This window comes from Morone saxatilis, unplaced genomic scaffold (assembly GCF_004916995.1).
Source record: "Morone saxatilis isolate NCDOM2014 unplaced genomic scaffold, NCSU_SB_2.0 Contig2, whole genome shotgun sequence".
Classification (NCBI taxonomy): domain Eukaryota; kingdom Metazoa; phylum Chordata; class Actinopteri; family Moronidae; genus Morone; species Morone saxatilis.
Window position 1 is genome coordinate 13,197,580 of NW_023339762.1, and position 21,167 is coordinate 13,218,746.

The 21,167-nt window shown below is 42.9% G+C and overlaps 1 protein-coding gene across 2 annotated transcripts in view; it reads right to left on the reverse strand.

Annotated features, from left to right (window-relative positions):
* The window catches only part of reln (reelin), an 88,342-nt gene extending 67,255 nt beyond the window's left edge, over nt 1–21,087 (reverse strand). For both annotated transcript variants that reach the window (XM_035665514.1, XM_035665513.1), the window contains exons 1-2: nt 20,539–21,087; nt 1,684–1,791 (exon numbers count right to left, since the gene is read on the reverse strand). In XM_035665514.1, the coding sequence (XP_035521407.1) occupies nt 1,684–1,791; nt 20,539–20,791 (361 nt within the window). In that variant the 5' untranslated portion in view covers nt 20,792–21,087. The remainder of the gene's footprint in view (nt 1–1,683; nt 1,792–20,538) is intronic.
* Nucleotides 21,088–21,167: the final 80 nt, after the last annotated feature.

Below are 21,167 nucleotides of genomic sequence, written 5' to 3' on the forward strand. Positions count from 1 at the left end.
TCCATGAGCTCATTGATGAAGCGCTCTCTCTCTCTCTTTCTCTCTGGAAGCATCTCTCTTCAGCCTTCCCAAGGCCTTCTCGCCACAGATGTGACACCCTTACATGAACCATGATCAACCACTTGGAGTATGGGGGTGTCTCATGAAAATCTAATTTACCTAATAATTGTGCAGACAAATGAAGTAAAGGAAAAATTTAACGGCAGACAGCAGTCCCGCCATGGACGCTAAGAAGAGAACTATGGTGGCAGTAATAAATCGCCCTTCTGTTTCGCCTTTATGAAAACACTGATTCTGTGTAGCTCCATGTAGTCCTGAAGCCTACACTGGGAGAGGATGCAGGAGAATCAGAGCAGAGAGGCAGAGTGCAGAGAGCTCGTCAGCTGAGGACAGTCTCAGTGACTGGTGCTGTGAAACCTGGACGGCATCACTGCTTAGCAGATTACACATAGTGTAACGGAAGGCTTTGCAGACTTATTTAAACACACACCATGCAGAAACTCAAAGTCCCACAAGCTGCTGCCTATCAGTCTGTGCAGCCCTTCTCTTAAAACTTTTCAAATTAATGAGAGTGAAGCAAAGGTGACGCAATCCTTGCTTGGATGCCTCCCCAGTAAACAGGGCTGCCAAGAGTGAAGAGCTGCCCTGGCCGGGTGAAGTCAGCGTCTGAAGAACAGTGGAGTTAGTCAGGATAAGTGAGCCCGCTGGGCAGCAGTTCTGGGCCAGTAGCCCCGTTCTCTAAGGAGTTCTTTATGGCCAGTCCACGCCCCCCACCCCTACACACAGGGGCTCCATCCGCACACCCTTGATCTGAGTCTAAAAAATCATCACTGTGTGTCCAGAAATGGGTCACACTTAACTTTAATTCAGTTGCCTTTTTACTGTGTAATTAGACAGCAGAATTGTACAGACTCAGTTTAACTTTATATTTTGCAGTACATGGAATAAAGGTGAGACTGTAAATTCACAGACAAGAGTACATTTAGATATAACACACATTCAGATGAAAAGAAAAAACATGCTGATAACAACTTAAGACTGAAGACTTGGCAGTTTTTACAGTAGACCAACAATAAAATGAAATAGTACCCATTTCCTAAATTGTTCCAAAACCACTTCTTACTACTGTAATGATAGTATAAAGACAGTATGAACTTATTCCAGTAAACTATATGCCAAACTCAACCAGACAACAGCACCTTTTCTGCAATTTAACATGTGACCAGCTGACCTGATGACCATTAATATTTTCCTCTTTGTTATTTGAAGTTTGGTTTTGTCTCTCAGAGCATGACATACTTCTCCTGATTTGTTCTCCGATTTCCTTTCCTCGTCTCATATTCAGTTTTCTGTTTTTCTTCTCTCAGCCATCAATGAAAACGCATATGGCCGAACCCATGGTCACATCATCCCCACTCCCAAACCATCACGGGCCTGTCACAACTGGAGTGGGGAAGTAGTCTTATGCCTTTTATGGGAACGGATGTGGATCACTGACTTGGGTCATGCTCACTGTGATACTCCATAGTTCAAGCACTAAGACACTATCTAGAGTATCTGAGAGCTTGTTTGTGCTAAAGGCGAAGCTAAGTTGAGCATTTAATGGGGGCTTGCATTGGCACGAGGAACATAGCTGTGGACGCCTCTTTAAATGGTCTACAGTGAAATCTTATGAAGACTTACCGAAGCCGAAGGCAGCTGGAGCAGGGATGGGAGCCGACTGGACTGGTGTGGAGGTGTAGAGCCCAGTCACCAGCAGACCATCAAAAGATACACTGGTAGAGATGGTTACTGAAGAGACAGAAAAAAAGGAAGACGTTTAATCATGGTGTTACTCTCATACTGAAATGCTGCTGGGCATGGCACAAAGCACCAAATAAATATGAATAGCATTATGAAATATAATTTCTCATTTTAGTGACCCTTTATTGCTAACTCTCTGTAAGATAAACTGTAATTACCGCTGATAACGTGTCCGAGATTGCAAGTACTAAGTCATGTTCACATATCGTTTGCAAGCTACACCGATAATTAGTCGGTGTGATGTACATGCATGTGGACAGGAAGTCTGGAACTGTATACACACTACAGCTCCCTAACATCCTGCTGCTAATGAGCACAGAGCTCAGGTGTTAACAAATGAAAATATAGTGACCATTAACTGGGAGGCCAATGAGACTAAACGCCCTCCAGGAGGAGAGGAGAGGAGAGCGAGCAGATGTGCAAGCAGGTGTTGAAGCAACAGCAACAAGGTCTCCCTCACACACACACACAGAGACACACAGAGAGATACACAAAGACACGCACACACAGGAGACTGGTAAATGGAGGCTTGAGCAACTTTTAAAATAGTTGAAAAAAAAAAGCGATATGCTAACATCAGCTGGCTGTCTGACTCACAGCCGGTGGCTCGTGAATGTAATCTAACTCATCCTGAACAAATCACAGTGCTTTAATCAAAGCCTGTCCCTATTGACAACCATATTAGAAGAGACTGATGAGCTAATTGGCTGTAACCCTGATAGCCTTCGCTAAGCCTCTATTCATCACAGGTCACCACAAACAGCAACAGAGCAGAAAACTGCCAGAGGTCTATTATCCAGCTGTACAGATCTACAGCTTAGTGTATCCAGCCGCAAGTTAACTATTGATCTACCCAGTAAACAAAGGCCCTGAGTGACGGGACCACAGAGCCGGCTACATCACTGGAGGAAAAGAGCTCAGCCACTGGACTGCTTCCAGCCAGACAGATCAGAACACAGGGGAACAGTCTGCGGCTCAAAGGAGAACACACTCCCAAAGAAATACACTTTTACACACTGAGGATTAAAATCCTTTGCAGAGGGGAAAGATGGAGGCCTTGTTATTTCCTGACCCTGGAATCCCCCTGCTTTTGGGGGAGAAGTGAATGGGAAAAGGCAGAGACACCCGCGGCGTTGGTGTGTTTTTAGTAAGAATAGCAACATGTCAGTTTGGTCTCAGGGCGTTCATTCTTCTTCTTGGTGTGTTTCAATGTGGGAATATAGGGAAGAGCAGACTCCTGTGTGGCCCTGTCTCCATGCCTGTCTGTCTGGGTGACTCCATTAACATGTCCTCACACAAGGCATCCGGTGTTTGTGTGTGTGTGTATGTGTGTGTTCTGCATGTGTTTGTGTATGTTGGATGTACTATGGCCTGTCTTAAGAGCCCAGTTCAGCCCATCTCTCCCCTCCATATCGAAGCCTCAATAATTCATCCCACAAGTCTCTTTATTATATCCAAACATTTCCCACTGCCCACTTAAGTGATAGGATCCAAGTATATAGTTGACACTTGCTTTAAGAAATGTATATAGTCCATGTTTTTTCTTTTAATCTTCTAGTGATAACTTGCAAACTTCCAAAATACCAAAATGAAACATGGTAAGAGTGTAAACAGGATAAACATGCATCAACTACAGTGCATGCTTGGCCTCTGTATCTGAAATAGCTGAAGACACGCTAGTCAAATAATGGCGTAGTCTCTGAACTCCATAGCTTCCTCTCAATAGACTAACAAAATGTAAAACGTAAGTTACTTCTAAATATTTGAGAAATATTTATTTTTTGTATGAATGGCTCTAATAACACAGTGTGAGCAACAAGTAATTTCTCTGTATTCCATTTTCTTGTCAGCTATGAGCACTGCCAAATTCTATCAGCATGTACAGCGTGTACAAGAAGCCGTATTGTGAGAAAGGCAGATATTTTGCTTGGCAACAGAAGCATTATCATATTCAATCCATGTTGCTCAGTGCACCTCTAACACTGCAATACCAACAGAATGCAGGGAAAAGACCTTCTCATTCAAGCAAGCAATTATCATGTTCATACTGAGCATACATGTGCTCTTCTTTTATGCTATTTTTGTATCCCAGAATGCATTACCTATTCAGCAAATCTATTCCAGTGTGGTGAAACAGGTTATAAGTGTTTACATTACATGGTATTGATCCAAGGCCATGGCATGATGCCGTATTTAATGGAGTAATGGACTGGGTTTAAAGCGTTAAGTTGGACCAGGCTTCACCAGCCTCCGTACACACAATACGCTAATTTCTGCATTTCCACTGACCTGCATCACCAAGGTTACACACACTCCATTACTCTCCACAGACACTTGCATATGGGCTACACACACACACGCAAAATATATTTTTCTGCCTCCACCATGCTATTTCTCTCTTTATACACCGCTTACACCTTTCTTCTAGCCTTTCTCCCTCAGCCTCACTTCCATTTGAGGAATTGTGGTAAAAAATGCTTTCTCCTGCACTTTCCCATCTATTCCCTTCTCATGCATTTTCTGCTCCCTCGCAGCAGTGTGCCTGTACTCTGTTTGATGTGGAGGTTGAGGGGGGGGAGGTAAAGCTAGGGGCACAAGGTTACAATCGAAAAAAACAAGAACAGGGGCGAAGAGGGATGGAGGGGATAGGTACTAGTGGAGTGGCCCACGGAGAGCAGCGCTACCTGATCAATACAAATGCAAGATCTAAATTATTTAGACAGGCCTCTAACACCCCTCTCTCACTCGCCTGTGGAACGTAACAGACGGATGAGCCAATCAGATGAGATGAGATGCAATGAGATGAGATCCTATCACCTGTGGGGGTACTTCACACACACAAACTCTCTCTCTCTCTCTCTCACACACACACACAGATCTAAAGAAGGAGGCTGGCAGCCTTTGATGGTAGCCTTTAAAATTCTTGTCCATACTTCATTTCTGAGTACTGTTCACTTGGCCGAGGGGGATGAGAAGCCATGAGGCGGGAATGGGGGTGAACTTTATTACCAACACTCTCATCCAACACATAAGCAGGTTCTGTGTGTGCATATATATGTGTGCACTTGTGTGTGATTTGTTCATGTGTAAACACACTAGGTGTTAGGCTAGCACCGTTCAACCAAGAATCTGGACTGAATTTGATGCTTTCCCTATCAAAAGATTTAAGAGACTAAAAGCTTTACTATGAAACATGTTCTGTAGGGTGGAAAGAGATGTTTAGATAAAGACATACATTAAACTGCATTACAGACCATTTCAAATAAAAGGAGGCTTTGTAGAACAATAAAATATATTGTGCATGTCTCTGAAATTAGGTATTGTGGATATGATGCACACATGCACACAGATACATTATTCTGTGGAAATATAGCATGTTTGCTGTTTCAGCTTTGATTGTCAGTAATGGGGGATGGGTTGGGTTGTGGCAGAGTAACATGTGGAGGTTACAGCTGTTCATATTATGTTGATGCAGTCAGGTCCACCTTGGCTTCTGACCTACAGGCACCCTTTGCTCTTCCCTCCAACTGTAACTCCACATCGGGACCTCTACATGCTCCTGGACAAGTCTTGCGTCTGCAGTTGCAAGTCCACCTAACTTAGGTCTTGCAAAACATCATTACACTGTATGCATAGCACTCACACACACATGCACATACTCATACTTTTTACTTGAATACACCACAGAGCACATCCCTTGGCCCTAAGCCAGCATGTAATATTGATGATGCAATGTGGTATGCCTCATTACAGACACACACAACCGTGCTGCTACTCAACTATTGATGGGCCTTGGGCTTGCTTCACCTCTCTGGATCCATGAGGAGTAATGTTAAGGCACAAAGTACCAGCACAACACTCCTCACAACGCAACAAAACACATATTCGCAAATACAATACTGGATTTGCTGACAAGCCTCTCAGAGCTCAAGCAGACACACACACGCAAGATACAGTGACGACTAATCAGTAAGGGAAAATTAATCTTCGGTGATAATCCATTCAGCAAAAATAAGATCACAAAAAATTTCCAGTAAATTGGAAGTTTATTCATGCACAGAACACAATGTTGCTTGTTTTGTCTCACCAACTCTTGAACTTTTACTTTCTTTCATTATTTTTTTAGCTAGGATTTCCCAACTTCTTCTGACCACCTTGGATTAAAGAGCAGCAGGGTTGAATTAGCTCCTGATACTGAGAGTGCATCACCTTATCCTGAATGCTGTAAAAGCATCCTTAACATAGGACAAACAGGTCTCTGGAAGAAGACAGTGAGTAAATGTTTTAAAATTTCATAAGATACTAGAGTACGGTTTGCACTAGTCCCAAAGTGGTGTGTGGTTCCCTTCAGAAATGAATGCACCTTAAATAGTGAAAAACAGACCACATTGCTTACTGTATGCTGGGTCAGCAATGAAAAATGAACATGAAAAATAGGGCCCAGTGGGGTCCTAAAAGCAATAGTAAAGTCTCCTTAAGGTGCAGCAAAGCCTGGTCGGCACTGTGGTTGGCAGCACTTGGTGGCATGAGCTCATTCTTAAAAAACAGCATGGCGAGGGATTAGGCTAGAGCTGGATGGGAAGTCTGGGAGCTCAGAGAGAAGACCTGATTTACGTCGCAACCTAGTCCATTTGCACATCCCGTATGGTTGGCATGGCCTGAACAGCTCCTTTCTGCTCTTTGTTTACAAACACACCCACCAGTCTTCACCACACCCACATTCATAACCTTTACTTTACTTAAACAAGTCTTGGAAAAACATTTAGAAAGTACCCAAGACTGGAAAGACGTGGCTACACAATAAGATTCTGACAAGATTTAATGTGGTAGCGTCTACTTATACCACAGATAGAAAATATATATATATATATATATATATATATATAAATATTTTAATGATTACAGCATAAGGTAGCACGAGCCACATAGGGAGGCAAGGAAATAAAAAATCAAGATACTACAAAAGAGATACTGTAACAGAAAGTATTATCAATGAAATCCCCAGTTTTTTTCCAAGTGAACCAGGAGGACGCCCTTTCTGTTTCCAAATGGATGGAGGTTTTCCTGGCAACAATCTGGATAAAGATAGTCGGCCATCTGACCCATATCCCACTGGCAGACACACACGTGCCCCAGAGAGGACCAGGAAATGGAGGCCAGACCATAGGGAAGCTATAGTTCCATCTGTTTCCATGGCCATGCCAATGTCGGGGTGCCACTTTACTTTGAGCTTCACTGAAATGGTTCAAACTGTCAGTCACCTGAACATGACACCATGAAGGATAAGTTGCTATTTCCTCTGATACAGAAGGGGAAGACCGGCCCATTAAACTGACCAAAAGTTTAGGAATGCAAACAAACTGAATCTTGTAAGTATGAACGTCTCTTTGCAGTTTCAGAAGATTGTGTGGGAAGTGTGTTTCTGCACATATATGTGCCATGCGGTGTTCCAGTCAGGTCTTAGAGGCATCATTCCATTGCGTAACCTTCTGGCACCATCCTGGCCTGCCGGCACTGCCATCTGCTGCTGTGAAACACTAGATCACAGACAACCTATCAGCCACTGAGCTTCCACAGGTCTGTTTAACTATAACATTTCCAAATGTTTTTTTTCAAAGTGCTGAATGAAAGCAATGAATTTCTTGGGACCAGTTTACAAGTCCTTTCATGATCACTGCCAGAGATTCAAACGCGTAGACTATTCTTGTTCTTGGTCCAATTTTCTCTGTTGAGGCTCTACTCTGTTTACCACGGAGGGCAGTTGAAGCCTTCCTGCCTGCCTAACTTGGCTTCACCCCTGCAACAGCCGTGGAGAAAAACAGGAGCGAAGAGGCAGTTCTCTCACACACCCTGTTCCTCACACATAATCTGCTTCAGAATCATATTTCATTGTGCTGCTCTCATACGACGCAAGGTGTGAAAGTTCTTCTACACAAAAAGAAGCCTCAGTTTATATCTTCCCACGTGCTATGTATGCATTACATTGTTGGTGATGTGCCAAAAGGCTGACATTTGACTTACAAGGAAGATACAACCCCACTGTGAAGGCATATCCACTAATCAACAAGGCCAAATCAGTTATGACAGAACTTTACTTCAGAGTTTCTAAGTGAACATTGCATGTTCAGAAGAAGCACATCACATTGTGACAACTCAAAGGCTATTCTCCTTACCTGAGATTGGCTTTGATAGCAAATCATCTCACTGGGCTTTTAACATTATTCATTATTTCATTGTACAGGGACCTCAAACAGCACACAGATCCAATCTAAGTACCGATCTCTGCAATGAGACCCTAATTGGGGGTTGATAAGCTACAGTTCTATTATGTGGGCCTTGTCTTCATAAATCTTGATGAAATACTGATAGAATGACAGGACAAGAAAGCAGGTATCAGACCAAAAGACAACCAGATGAGAAAAAATCAGAAAACTGAAGCAGCAAACAACAGAATTACTCATTTAAAGCATCTCACAAAGCATTACATTTACTAAACATTCAGCATTAAGAACATATCATTCAGCATAAGATTCATAATTGCTGGTTCCTGTAAAGGGTTATATTGTAATAGGGTTCAGGAGCACCATGATTATTTCCCTCTGTCACTTGGTGACTGCCAGGGCTGGAGAGTGAGCTGTCCTCATGATCAACACCATGTGTTCTGCAGACAGAGAAAAGGCTTCAGCTATTCAGCCCTGACAAGCAAAGCATCCTCCTTTACTTACTACTATCAGAGCCATACTAGACATGCTAACACACAATTAAAAAGCCGAGCTGTTAAGCATGAGAATAGAAAATATAAACAATCTTAGTGTAAACTAATGCAGGTTACAAAGGAAAGTTGCCACTGCGTACAGCTTAGCCTTCCCCAGAGACAATCCAAGGAATGTAGGAAAACACTAAAAGCCCAGTCAGCCTCAAAAACTGGGGTAAAAACCAAACCACAACTCCTAAACCAAACACACACTACAACACTAAATATATATATAAAAATATCGACAATGGCAAGCTCAACACATCCACCAGACACAGCTATCCATATTTGTAAAGATACCTTATCATCACATACAAACGCACACTCAAACATGGACAAACATGTAGAGCCAACCAGCCATCCAGCTGTTAAAGTACACTCAGACAAAATTCAGACATTGGACATGGACCAATACTGTTGCATAACTCCCTTTCCATCTCACCTGCTCCATCGGGAGCTGCCCTGATAGGAAACAGGAAGGAGGTAATGAGGGCCAAGCTGTCAGCCACAGCCTATATAACCTCACTGCCTGCTATGTCCCTCTGAGGGACACCAGGCTACTTAGCCTAAGTGACCTCTATCCCTTTCCCACAGCTGTCCCGTCCTTGTGTGTCCCCCACCTCCCTCCCTGGACCCCCAACGGCCCACCCTAAACCGATTCACAACGGAGAGAGCCATGACCGGAAGACGTCTGTCAAAGCAAGGCCTTGAGACTTTGGACAAGGAAGAGCAGGGCTTTGCACAGACAACAAATAGAAGCTCATGTCAACAAAAGTGACACCCTTTCTGTCCAGTTTGACCTACCTAGTCATCATTTGAACAACCACTCAATACCCACATCATTCAGAACTAAAGAAAGAAGTTATTTTACATGGCAATCAAAGAGTGGATCAGTAGGCTTCTTCACAATAACACAACTGCAGAAAAGCCACTCACAGCAGTGCTATTATCTAAGAACACACCTCTTAATTGGCTAATGCCATCACTGCACCGATCGCTAGAGGTCTGCAGCACAATAGCCAAAGTTTTACAAATTTAAAATCTCCCTGAACTGAATTTTTTCCACAGGCCATCACATCCAAAATCTGATATGATAAAAGAAACAATGTGATAGATCCAAAGTAAGAAGATAAGACTGTTTGTAATGCAAAATCATCTTCAAAACTTAGTGAAGGCTATAATGATTTAAAAGTGCAACCTTCCGGCGCAGACCTAAGGTGCACTGAAGGTCTAATGAAGACACCATCAAGGTGTCTTCCTTCTTCAATTTTATCGTTTCTATCATTCTCCTGAAAAAAACATGCCATTATAATTAGATTAGAGCTGTTCAAAATATTATTCATTTCAGAATAATGCTAATTGGCTAAGGATCATGTGGTCATAAGCATAGAAACATTTGTATTTCAGGAGCAAACAGCTTGCAACCATGCCTACCTGCACTGGATTCAAACTATAAAGAATTATAGTCCATCATTGCTTAAGTTAAGAGATGAGCTGTCTTTTGATGACACACAACATACACTTCTCCTTGCAGAGAAGGAGACAAATATACCAAACTTAACAAATGTCGATGCCTTAGAGCCACTAAGCCAAGTTTTATTAAACTGACTCACTGTGCTTAAAAAGTAAATACTTTGTTTTTATTTTGTACTAAAAACGTATTTCCAAAAACAGACCTGCGGTTTATTTGTGGCTGTTTTTTGGGGTGGGGTTTCTGTTGAATTTACCATCCCTGTATTTCCAACATTGCATATTCCAGGCTTACTGTCTTATGAGATGAAAGAGAATAAGTAAATTAGCACCAGGTGAACCTGCCCTCCTCTTAGCCATCCTCATGGGCTGACACTTCAAACTGCAGTTTTTATCAGAGTATCAACCTGTGCTTTTGAACTGTTTGAGCTTCATGAAAAGTAAAAGACATAGTGCTCACTTTATGTTGGACAGCAATTGTGATTAGTGATCCAAAAATAAGGCAGCTTTCTCTTATACATTGTACATTTTTATGTAGGGGCCACACTTGACTGAAGAGTAGCAATGAAGCGGCAGTGGTATGGCTTCACTGGATTCTGTTATCACTAAAAGAAAAAATTAATAAAATCTAATGAGCAAATGAGTCCCTAACCCAAACTACCTGTGCTTGTAACATAATAACTCTGTACTTAGTTTTGAATGCCTATTGCACAAAAACATCTGGATACATCTCACTCCAAAATCAGACAGTGATGTGTACATGCAAGTGCATACATACACAGAGCTCTCAGCACAAGCTCAGTCTCGAGCTGCTAGCAGTATTCCAGGCCGACAGCAGTCCCAACCACGTTCCCACTATCACAGATATAATAGCATACTATGAATAATGGAAGTGTCACTTTACACAGAGATTCACTTTACATTCCCAATCTGTCAGTCCTTTTCAACATCTCTTCCACACCCTCTTTCTTTCATATTTTTTTTTTTACAGATTAATTTTACAGATGTTGCTTTCTTTCATTCAGAAGAGTAATAGAACACATAATTATGTGGCATGTGTCGATAGATTGACTTATCCAAATGATTCGTTATAGATTTGGAACAATTCGTATGGTAGAATATAAAACTTGGTTTCCTTTGAAGACAAACAAGCCATGGCCCACGCCAGTATCTGCAGGTCTCTCGTTGATCATAAGAATACCCAAATGCACACAAATGTAATACAAGAACAACATAACTGTTATTCAGCTAGTAAATCTGAATTCAGATCTCAATCTTAAAGCAATCCTAAAGTTTGGCAAATTCTCTTAAAAACTCAAAGATGTCCTGGGAGCTGGAAAGGAAGCCAGGATACAGTGCCTCACTATTTTGCTCTCCGCTCCCTGCTCTTTCTTGGCATGAAAATTTCAGATTATGGCCAACTAAGTGAAAAAGCACTGACATTAGTCAAAGTTTGATGTGTCTCTATAGCTTTTGGGTATGAATGTTTGGGTGGAAGGAGAGTGGCACAGTGGTGTGGAGGGGGGTTCATAGAGCAGAGGGGAAAGATTGATTTCTAATTAACAAGCTGGTTACAGTAATGAAAGACTAGATGGTCTCTACTGGCAGTGGATCAATGGGGAGCGTTTCCCTTGACATCCAGTCTTAATCACACCGGCTCAGCTTGGTAAGAATGCACTCATTGCTGTAATTAACGCTGTCACGCTCCCTCCATCTCCCCTCACTCATCCCCAGCTCTTTTCTGTATTAACCTCTACCTCAGATCTGCTTACACTTGATAGCAGGGATCATTTATTGACTCTATCACTCTGTATCTGAGACACAGTAACGTGTGCACATAAACAAATGTGTTGAGTCGCTGACAAAGACACTGTGATGTTCGTGTTCAGATGAAGTGGTCTGCTAAACTGCTCAGATTGGCATTTGGTGTGTTTGCAACCAAAGGTTGCTGCATTTAAATTTGATTACCACAGTTTGCACATCTGTAGTCCAGGTGTTTAAACTTTGGCCAGGCCTCTCTGGCCCACGTATACAGTTGGCTGTGATTGGCCACATATTACCTGTATTTTGATTGAAGTATACTAGTGTTAGGGTTTCTTAATTACTTTTAGGTACTTCTGAGTCGTGTTTACTCTAATAGTAACTCCCAAGAACTTTAAATCACAGGTTCAGAATAGATGTATTTTCCTGATATTCATATGTGACTGTATCCTTACAGTTTCACTGATAGGTCAAAAAGTATGCAATAAATAAACATGAGTGTTTATTTGAGGTAAATGCTGAGGTGTGATTAAGAGCTGGTTTCATTTTATATTCTTGGTCCCTGTGAAAGTGAGCACTAGAGCACTGAGTGCCGGCTGACAAGACACATGTTCCCAGCTCCATGTTCATTTTTGAAAAAACAAACAAAAAACTGTTAAGCTGAGAACAGAAATCAGCCAAAGACAGAGGACCACTGTCCTTAGCATCGGATGGACACAGTCATTCTCCCTGTAGTACAACACAGAGAGGTGAAGTCTCACTTCTTCATCGTTGTGAATTTCAGCTGCCAATCACAGGTTACCTGAAAAGCAAGACACAATCAAACACCTGACCCACTGAGGCATAAGACAGGCTCCTCTCTATTTTTTATCTTTTTTTATCTAAAAAAAATGGATTCATTGACAGCCCATATCCAAAGGCTCATTATTAATGAAATGATGACTGACTAAACCACACAAATACTTTTGATGACATATGGAAGGAAATAGGTAAGCTTGCCTTTCAGCAATCCTTCTGTTAAACCCTAAAAGCAAGATAAATGTACCTATCTTTATTTTGGTCTACTGGGAGAATCTCTGTGGATGTTCTAATGCTGAGTCAGAGATCACTGATGACACACAGACCTGTGGGGGCTGGGGGTATGATGTTTGATATGTGGGATTTCACAACAGAGCATTAGGGGAATTAAGTATTTTCAGGGGCCCTGTAAACACTAACCCCCTCACCCATGCTGTCACTTTCGGCTGGAGTATGTGTGATCTTGTGCATGTGCGCAGATGTGTAATCTGCCTCTGCCAGCCTGCCTGTCTCTGTGGGCAGAGTGGGCCTGGCTGTTTGAAGGAGGCTGGCGCTGAATGGGGGGTAGAGCTGGGGCTAATCCGCCTGTGCCACGCGCCATGTGCCCAGCACCCAGCCAGTTGCGCCCTGCCGCCTCCTCTGTAGTGGGTCCATTGGAGCGCTACAAGGCCCTCTGAATGCTATCAGCACAGACGACACACTGCCCCCCAAGCAGGGATTACAGCTCTCTCAATGAAGCCGCCAGGAGGAGGATCCAGAGCAAGAGCAGCAGAAGAAGGAGGAGGAGGTACACAATCCTCCAACAGGAGCTCCATTCTCTAAAAGGAAGAGGCCATCGGCAAAGCTGACACGCTAATCAACAGCGGCTGGGAAACCACCCCATGAGAACAACACGTCCAGCACGAAGGATGGAAAGGAGGGAAGAAAGGTTTAAAAAGGATCCATCACTTTTCAAAATCGGCTTAGAGCCACTTGGTACTCCTTTAGGAGAATGAACAATGGCCCATTGTTATGAGGTAGATTGGGATTGTGACATTAGCATGAGTTTGCATAGACACATGGAGCTTTTAATGTCATATGCAGACCTGGTATTTGGGCTTTTCTGAAATGCAAAAAAAACAACAACTTTGTAATTATGTTTACAACCTGTCTGTAAATTGAAAGTAAACATCAAAGAGGCAGAGGCAAGGGGGGAAACTGTAATGTGGCAATAAAAAAATAATTAAAATAGACTGTAGAGGGGTGCGTCCCTTGTGTTTTCTACTGGAAAACTTAGGCAGTAAATATGGTGTGGTTGAGATTCACTCTGACACCCTTAGGGTCTAGTATGTTGTCTAGGCTCTAAGAGCTGATGTTCTGTTTCTCACTAAGGGTTTACCATAGGGAGTGATGTATATACAATGACTAATATACAGAATTCCTCAACTAAATTAATCAAAGCTACCAAAGACTCTGTGCTTTAGGCCTGGAAAAACTAATAATGTCACTATATTTTGGGCGGTTTATATGTTGCTAAAGTTGTGACAGGAGTGGAATCTCTGTTGCTGCTTCAGCTGTCTAAAACTTAAACCTCCAGACACCAAAAAGGTACACAAGGGTAGTACACACTAGGACACCGGGAATCTAGCATCTGCACACCCCTGCTTGTATTATCAACAGAGAGGCACTCCAAATCAGGCAAACCCCCAAAAGGCAAGCACACACTCCAACATCCTGAAAATACTTACGCCCACTCGTCTACCCACTCATGAAAGTTACTGAAAACACAACTCACATTTGCTTGTTAAGAGCTTTCTTGTTTTGGCTGGAAAATGAATCCGTTGAGGAAATTGAAAATAAAAAATGTAGAGCTCCTTGCCGCTTGTCCAGATAAGACTGGCGCAGGCACCCACCTCTGCCTGGCAGGGATCCACTCACTGCCTTCATTTTTAGCTCTTTCTACCACACCTGGCACCTGGCATCATTCTGGCAACAGCCTGGCCAAGCCTAACAATATCACTGTTATCTGAGGCAGTAAATCCATTTTCCAGAAATGTAGCATATAGGTGGCATCTGGGCCATCTCTACTATGATGGCTTCTGCAGCTCTCTGCCTATTTATGAGAAAATACAAAGCCAGATACATATGTGCAAATGTATCGTTTACTGCAAGTTTGCTGTGGCATTATTTCATTGTCGTAGATTTCTACAGTATTTTATAATAACTAGAGCATGTTCTTGTGAAAAAAACTTGACACAGCCATTTAGCGCCTGACAGGAGGAAAATAGTAACCTCCTGTTCATATTATCATGTCATATCCTGTTGTAACATCGTCAAAAAGAATTGTAATAGCCCGCTGATCAGGACATTTGTGTTAAGCCAGTGGAACATCTGACCTGTCTCTATGTCATGATGGATCACCCACTAAGAGCTGAGTGCTGTGTGCATGGCCAAGCGAGCATGTGTGACAAAGGGAAGATTCCCAATGAATATCCATTCTCATTTCTCGCCCATCTGCTCTTTCATATAAAAGAAACTGGCATATCTCAGTGAATACAATGCTCTTTAAATGGTTCATCATTCAATGTCCACAAAGACAGAACACCCAAACACACCCAGCAAGCCCATACAAACAGTAATACACTTGACACACTTCTCTCTACTCAGTGAAGTGACCTATTCAGACAAAGCAGCAGGAGGGAGAGAGGTTGAAGAGCCGGGAAGCTAATGAATGCACGAGTTTGGACCACTTAAAAGTGCTTGTGCTATCTGCATGTTGCTTTTCCTATGCTCACAAGAGAGTCATATTAAACCATTAGCCCCTATCCCCTTTACTGTTTCCTCACTCTTACCTCTTTTTCCAATGTCCCTGCTCCTCTAAACTGTATGTCTGCATGAAAAGTAGGCCAGTCTTTTGATGGTTCACTGACCAATGCTTGCTGCACCGTAAGAAATACATAGAGTTTTCCTGGTCTTTTAAATAGATAAATATAAAAATGCTACAGTTAAGCTGAACAGAGATGTAAGGAGAACGAGACTGGTGGACAGGAAGATTAAGGACACCGGTCAAATCTAATCCCTCTGTAGGAACAGAGTTTCAAGCAATGCAGCACTGACAAGAAATGGTCAAAGGTCAGGATCCTTAACAGTCTCCTCAGAGGTTAAGTGGTGCAGAAGGCGATGATGACATCCGACAGGCTGCTGAAGTCCCAGCAGATTGATGCCATTTTGGCAAGACGACTGTGTACGAATGTTTGACTTGCCTTGGACAAACTGCAGCGTGTGTGCGTCACGGAACGTCTTCTTATTTCAGCACCCATGTTAACAGGTTAGAGCAGCCACACTGTCCGTCTGAGCTGTGAGTGAAAAGGATCTGTTCATAGTCATATCGACATTATATCAGCAACATGTACACATTTCACAACATATTCAATGTCTGTATCTGTAGAATATGTCACGGACATGGAAAAAAATATTTTTCTACTCAACACCTCCCATATCTGTTTTGGATTAAAAGTGTTTCTATGGACAGAATCCATTCATTGAGAGCACAGGCATGCAAGCTGAAGCAGTCCAGGGAGGAAGCCATCCCTGCTCATGCAAGCTGAGTGTCCAGGCCAGAAAACATGGGCCCTGTGTTTCCATGATGTCTGGCTGTGGCTTTACTGATACAACCTGGTATAGTGTGGTAAGATAATATCTGCTTTTCTAGAGCCTTACCAGCACCTTACGTCTGTGACCTTCACTTCAACATGACTGACTTGATGTTCTACAGACATCAGTCAACAGCACACAGAAAAAAAACTCCCCCAACCATGACGAGTAATCAACTTTGCAGATAGATAATGGTCTCTTTCCCATTGCAAAGCACACTGAGTTGTTTCTGGTGGTTGGCAGGAGAGCTGCTGAAGTAATTCACAATGTCTAATCTGATAGGTTATCATGGGAAGAGCTGATGGCATTTTGTGGGGATGAATTTATCTCCAAGTTCCCATTAAGAATGTTATTTAGTGGCAAAGTCCAAATCTCCTTGAAATGTTGATTGTTTCTTGGGCCTCTTCAATCATTTGCACATGAAAAGGTCCATGGAACAGGGACTTCTGCAGAGACCATTGACAGATTAGCAATGGCCATTTCAGCCTGTACTGTCAACTAGTTCTCTAAGCAGCTCTCTTGTTTCACCCTCTGTCACTTTCTCTTGCACCGCTGTTTCTCCTCCTGTTTTTCTATTGTGGCACTGTGGTAGACACACACTGCTGAAGCCTACTGAATATTGTTTGGTTTTCAATAGTGTGTAGGAACAATGAATATAGTGAGAGGGAGAGCTGCCTACCTGAACATGCATGTCTCAGCAGGGGCTTCTGTGAGTGGCTCATTCAGTGCTCTACACTGACATCAATAACCCTGCATATAGAAACACACAAAAGTGGACACTATATGCAAATACAAGCACTGCGAATACAAGCACTCACTTGTTTTAAATATCATAAACTTAAAATTGACGGACTAATTGACACCAGACATAACTCTGTGTTCTATACAAACAAACAAGCAGTGTGCTTGAAACCTTTGGCATGATAAACAAAACTGTAGCCCTCATCAAGTGCACACGCCTAACTACAAAAGAAAGTACAAATTCCTCGACACACAAAGGCACTCAATCAATCTCACTGGCCCCATTTCTGCTCATGCACCTCCATTTTTCCAGCTATTCTCTACTGACTTGCAGAGGACACCGCACTGCCATTTAATTCTCTCACCAATTTTTTCCATTGTGCTTTCTAACCATACTGCATAAAACAGCAGAGTGATGTCCCCTCCACTGATTTGAATCCAATGTGCTTTACTGGAAAGGCCATGTTTTATGATACTAAAACAGTCTGTTTGGAGAAATTTTGCCTCTTCCTGTTCTCTCTCTGCTCTGTCACCATCCCTTCTTGAACACTGTTGTTCATCTGCGAAAATGAACATGTAATGTTTCCAAAGAAGGGGGGCAAGAACCAACAAGAATGAAAAACAGCACTCTCTGATTGACTGTGTTTAGAAACAGGGCTCTGGGCTTGGTATTGTGATGTTGCTTCCTATAAACATGCGGTTGCTGTATGGAGAACATCTTGCATTCCCACAGCAGTGTTAAAAGAGGTCAGAGACAAAATTTTGAAAAATGCTTGACAGAAATAAAGAACTGCTTCCTGAGTGTTCCTGTAACAGTGGTTCAAAAGGGTCGTTTGATTATTTAGAGGACAGGCTAAATCCAAGCGTGACCTTACTTCTTTTTGCTTCTCTCTCTCTTCTGAAAGATAAGGCTGTGTGCGGGCAGTATGTGAGTGTGTGTTTGAGTGACACTTGGGCTCCATTTGTCTGGTACAAGGATTGAACCTAGAGTCTGAATGCAAGCACACAAATCTCCACAAATCTTTTCATTTCTCCTCCTCCTGTTTCTCAACAGTTCAGAGTGTCTCTACAGTATTTCTGTTTTCGTTTTGTCCACCATGACCCTGCCAATACACCCACCCTCTAAAACATTTCACACAGAGAGTAACGCAACCTCTCTTGGTCATTTCATTCTGATAGCTAAACACAGTAATCTCGTCTAAAACACACACACACACGGAACACACTGCCCACACATGGTCTTATCACTGGAAAGCAACAGAGAAGAAGAAGGTCAGAAACCCAATTACTGTACGACAAATCGGCCACACAGAATCTTCCTCTTGCTTAGCACCGACTACTGAGGTAGACTACTCAGTCTTTGACACACTCACCTCCTGTCTCTTTTAGAAGGGGTCATCTGTCATTTTTCTTTTCTAACTTTCCCCCTCTCCACTAAAAACCTCTCTCCTTTGCGCTCTTTCTTCAGTTTTCTTTTCTACAGCCCTTCAACAACCACACGGCCAGCATTTCTAATGCCTTCCGCCCACCATTTCCACATGCAGCTCTTTCAGTGGTTAGATCACACGTTGCTTTTAGAAGATTAAACCAAATGTAATCCAAAACTAAAGCCCAGTGAGCACATAAAAAGCAATGAGAAAAATACAATTGAAACCAAATAAAAGACGCATGCTGAAATACAAATAAATGCTCGTTCCCAGAAATTAACGTAAAATGGCACTTCCCTTGCCCTTTCCTTCACATCACCAGAAGATGTGATTTACTATTTTTCCTTTTCTCTCATTCGAACAGGCAGATACATGTCCACTCTCAATCAAACACCTGTATATGCAGCCCTCAAACCACCCAATTCCTTCTACAATGAGCCTGGCAGTGACTGTGGTAAGAACATGTATGGAACAAGGTTTTTGAAGATGAGAGAGAGATGGGAAAGACAGACAGACAGAGACTGGGATTGCTCCTGATTGCACAATAAGCACACAGTCAGCCACGTTGCACTTGCTCACTTGCCATTTATCCTTCCATCCCCATGCAAACTCAGTTAAAACCCCAGATATTTAACAATGAGCGGCCATCGTGTGCCAAAACATGGGACGGAGAAAAAAAGTGAGCAGCTTGGAACCCTGTCATTTTTCTGTGCAAGCCCCGCTGCTGGTATCTTATCTGCTCAATCCTCTCATCGTCATTTAAATCTCCCCCTACTCCATCCGATCCCAGCCGTGGCCCTATTTAAATCTCTCCCTCCTCCCAGTCCACCACATTTCTAATGCTAATTAGTTAAACCTCTCCGTGCGCTCTATCCCTCCCATCCACCAGCTAGTTATTCAAATCTCTCCCCACTCGCTCTCCCTACAAGCCCGGCCCCAGTTAAAAGGTGCTTGACTGAAGGGTTGATTCGGGGCTGTTATTTTCAGACAGAAGATAATACTGCTTCTTCCAGACTCCTCTCCTCTCCGGATCTGTTTTCCTGGCCTTCTCATATCCTTTTCTTTCTATATACATTTCACAAAGTGTGCTGCACATATCCTTTTTGAAATCAAGAAGTTTATTTGCCATGATAATGGAATGCAGTTGTTAACAGCGCAAGGACAGTGTAATAAATCCACTGTTTGCGATATCAAATTAGGTGAAATACAACAAAGACAGAGTAAGGAGAGGATATGGACAATGTACACAAAATATGTGTATATTTACGAAGTTAGATAAAATCAGTAATATACCTAAAATGTGTATACATCCAACTCTTAGAGAAGAGGATAGCTGCATGGGAATGTGACCTCAGTCAGTCCGTGGTGGCCTCTGTGGGTCACTGTCCCCAGTGTTAAGTGAGTGGCGAGAGTGACTGACTGAGGAAGGATGATACAGTTTAGGGGGTCAGAGGAGATCTTTTTTCAAAGACCAGGTGCCAGCATATCAGTGTTCTCCTCTTCCACTCTATACCGCTATACCGATATCTAAATCTTTACAGAGCATCTCTTTCTATGGCGCTCTGTTTGTCCATCCTCACTTGCAGTTTTTGCTCTTTTTCTCTCATTCAGTTAGAGGGATCTCGCTGTTAGTCCTGTGGAGAAGCCACCTACACATGGAGCATCAGGATCACAGCTCAGTAAAACACCAAAGCTGCTCACGGCACTGAACAGGAGTCCCACTCAGCATCACTACTTATTACAGTTACATAAATGCTGGTTTCCAACAACAGCCACCACACACAAACTGCACACTCCCATAAGCACACACCACAGCAGAACCGCACGTGTGAAAAAGAAAATGTATTCGTTGTAGATACTTGTACTTGCAGAATTCCTAATCATGAAGTTGTTTTTTTCTTGTCTTTAATGTAAAATGTATCTTATGCATAATAACAATTTTAGCACAATTCAGCAATTTCTTGTAATTCTCTCACAGAGGAAAACTATTTTTAAAAAATACAAAATGCATTGATTTTTGCAACCAGTGAAATTTACAATCAGATCCATTCAACACATTCCTTTTTTTGTGATTCATTACGGATAATGATGAATCCCATTCTCTTCAAGAGCAGCAAAAAGGAAAGTGGACACTGTAGGGCGTGTGCTCACCTTGGTACTCCTGTCCAGGGGTGTAGGCGGTGGGGTTGCCCGTAATTTGGAGGGTGAGTAGCACCTCTCCCCCACCTTCTGCCACACCGGCTCCCTCCAGCTCCCCGTGGTGGGTGCACAGGAAGAAGAATGGGTTGAAACGTGGGTAGAAGCTTGCAGGAGGCGCACCGAAATCCATGCTGCTGCTCCCCAAGACTAGGGCCAGCAGGGCACAGCCTAAGGCACCCCCGAGAGAGGCCCGCGCCATGGCCATCTGCTCTCACCAAGCGAGGGACTGTGGGAGTGGAGATGGGTGAAGAGGTGAGGAGAGTGATGAGTGGGAGCAAAGAAGGCACAGGTAGAGTTCCAGAGGACTGCTTTTGGAGTCCACAGATGAGTTGAAAGTCCAAAAGTGCTTGCGTGAGAGTGTGTGTGTCTGTGTGTGTTTGTATGTGCAATCTTTATGTGTGTGAGTGTGTGGGCTTGGCCGTCAGGAAAACTGTAGAGCTCTGTTCTTCTGCTTCCTCTCCCTGTCCTACCTTCACTCTCAGGGAGTTCAGAGCTTCGCCTGTGCTGTCCTGCTCCGGCGTTTAAATACCTCACCCCCTCCCACTGTTTCCCTCTCTCCTCCCACCCACCCTCCCCCCCTC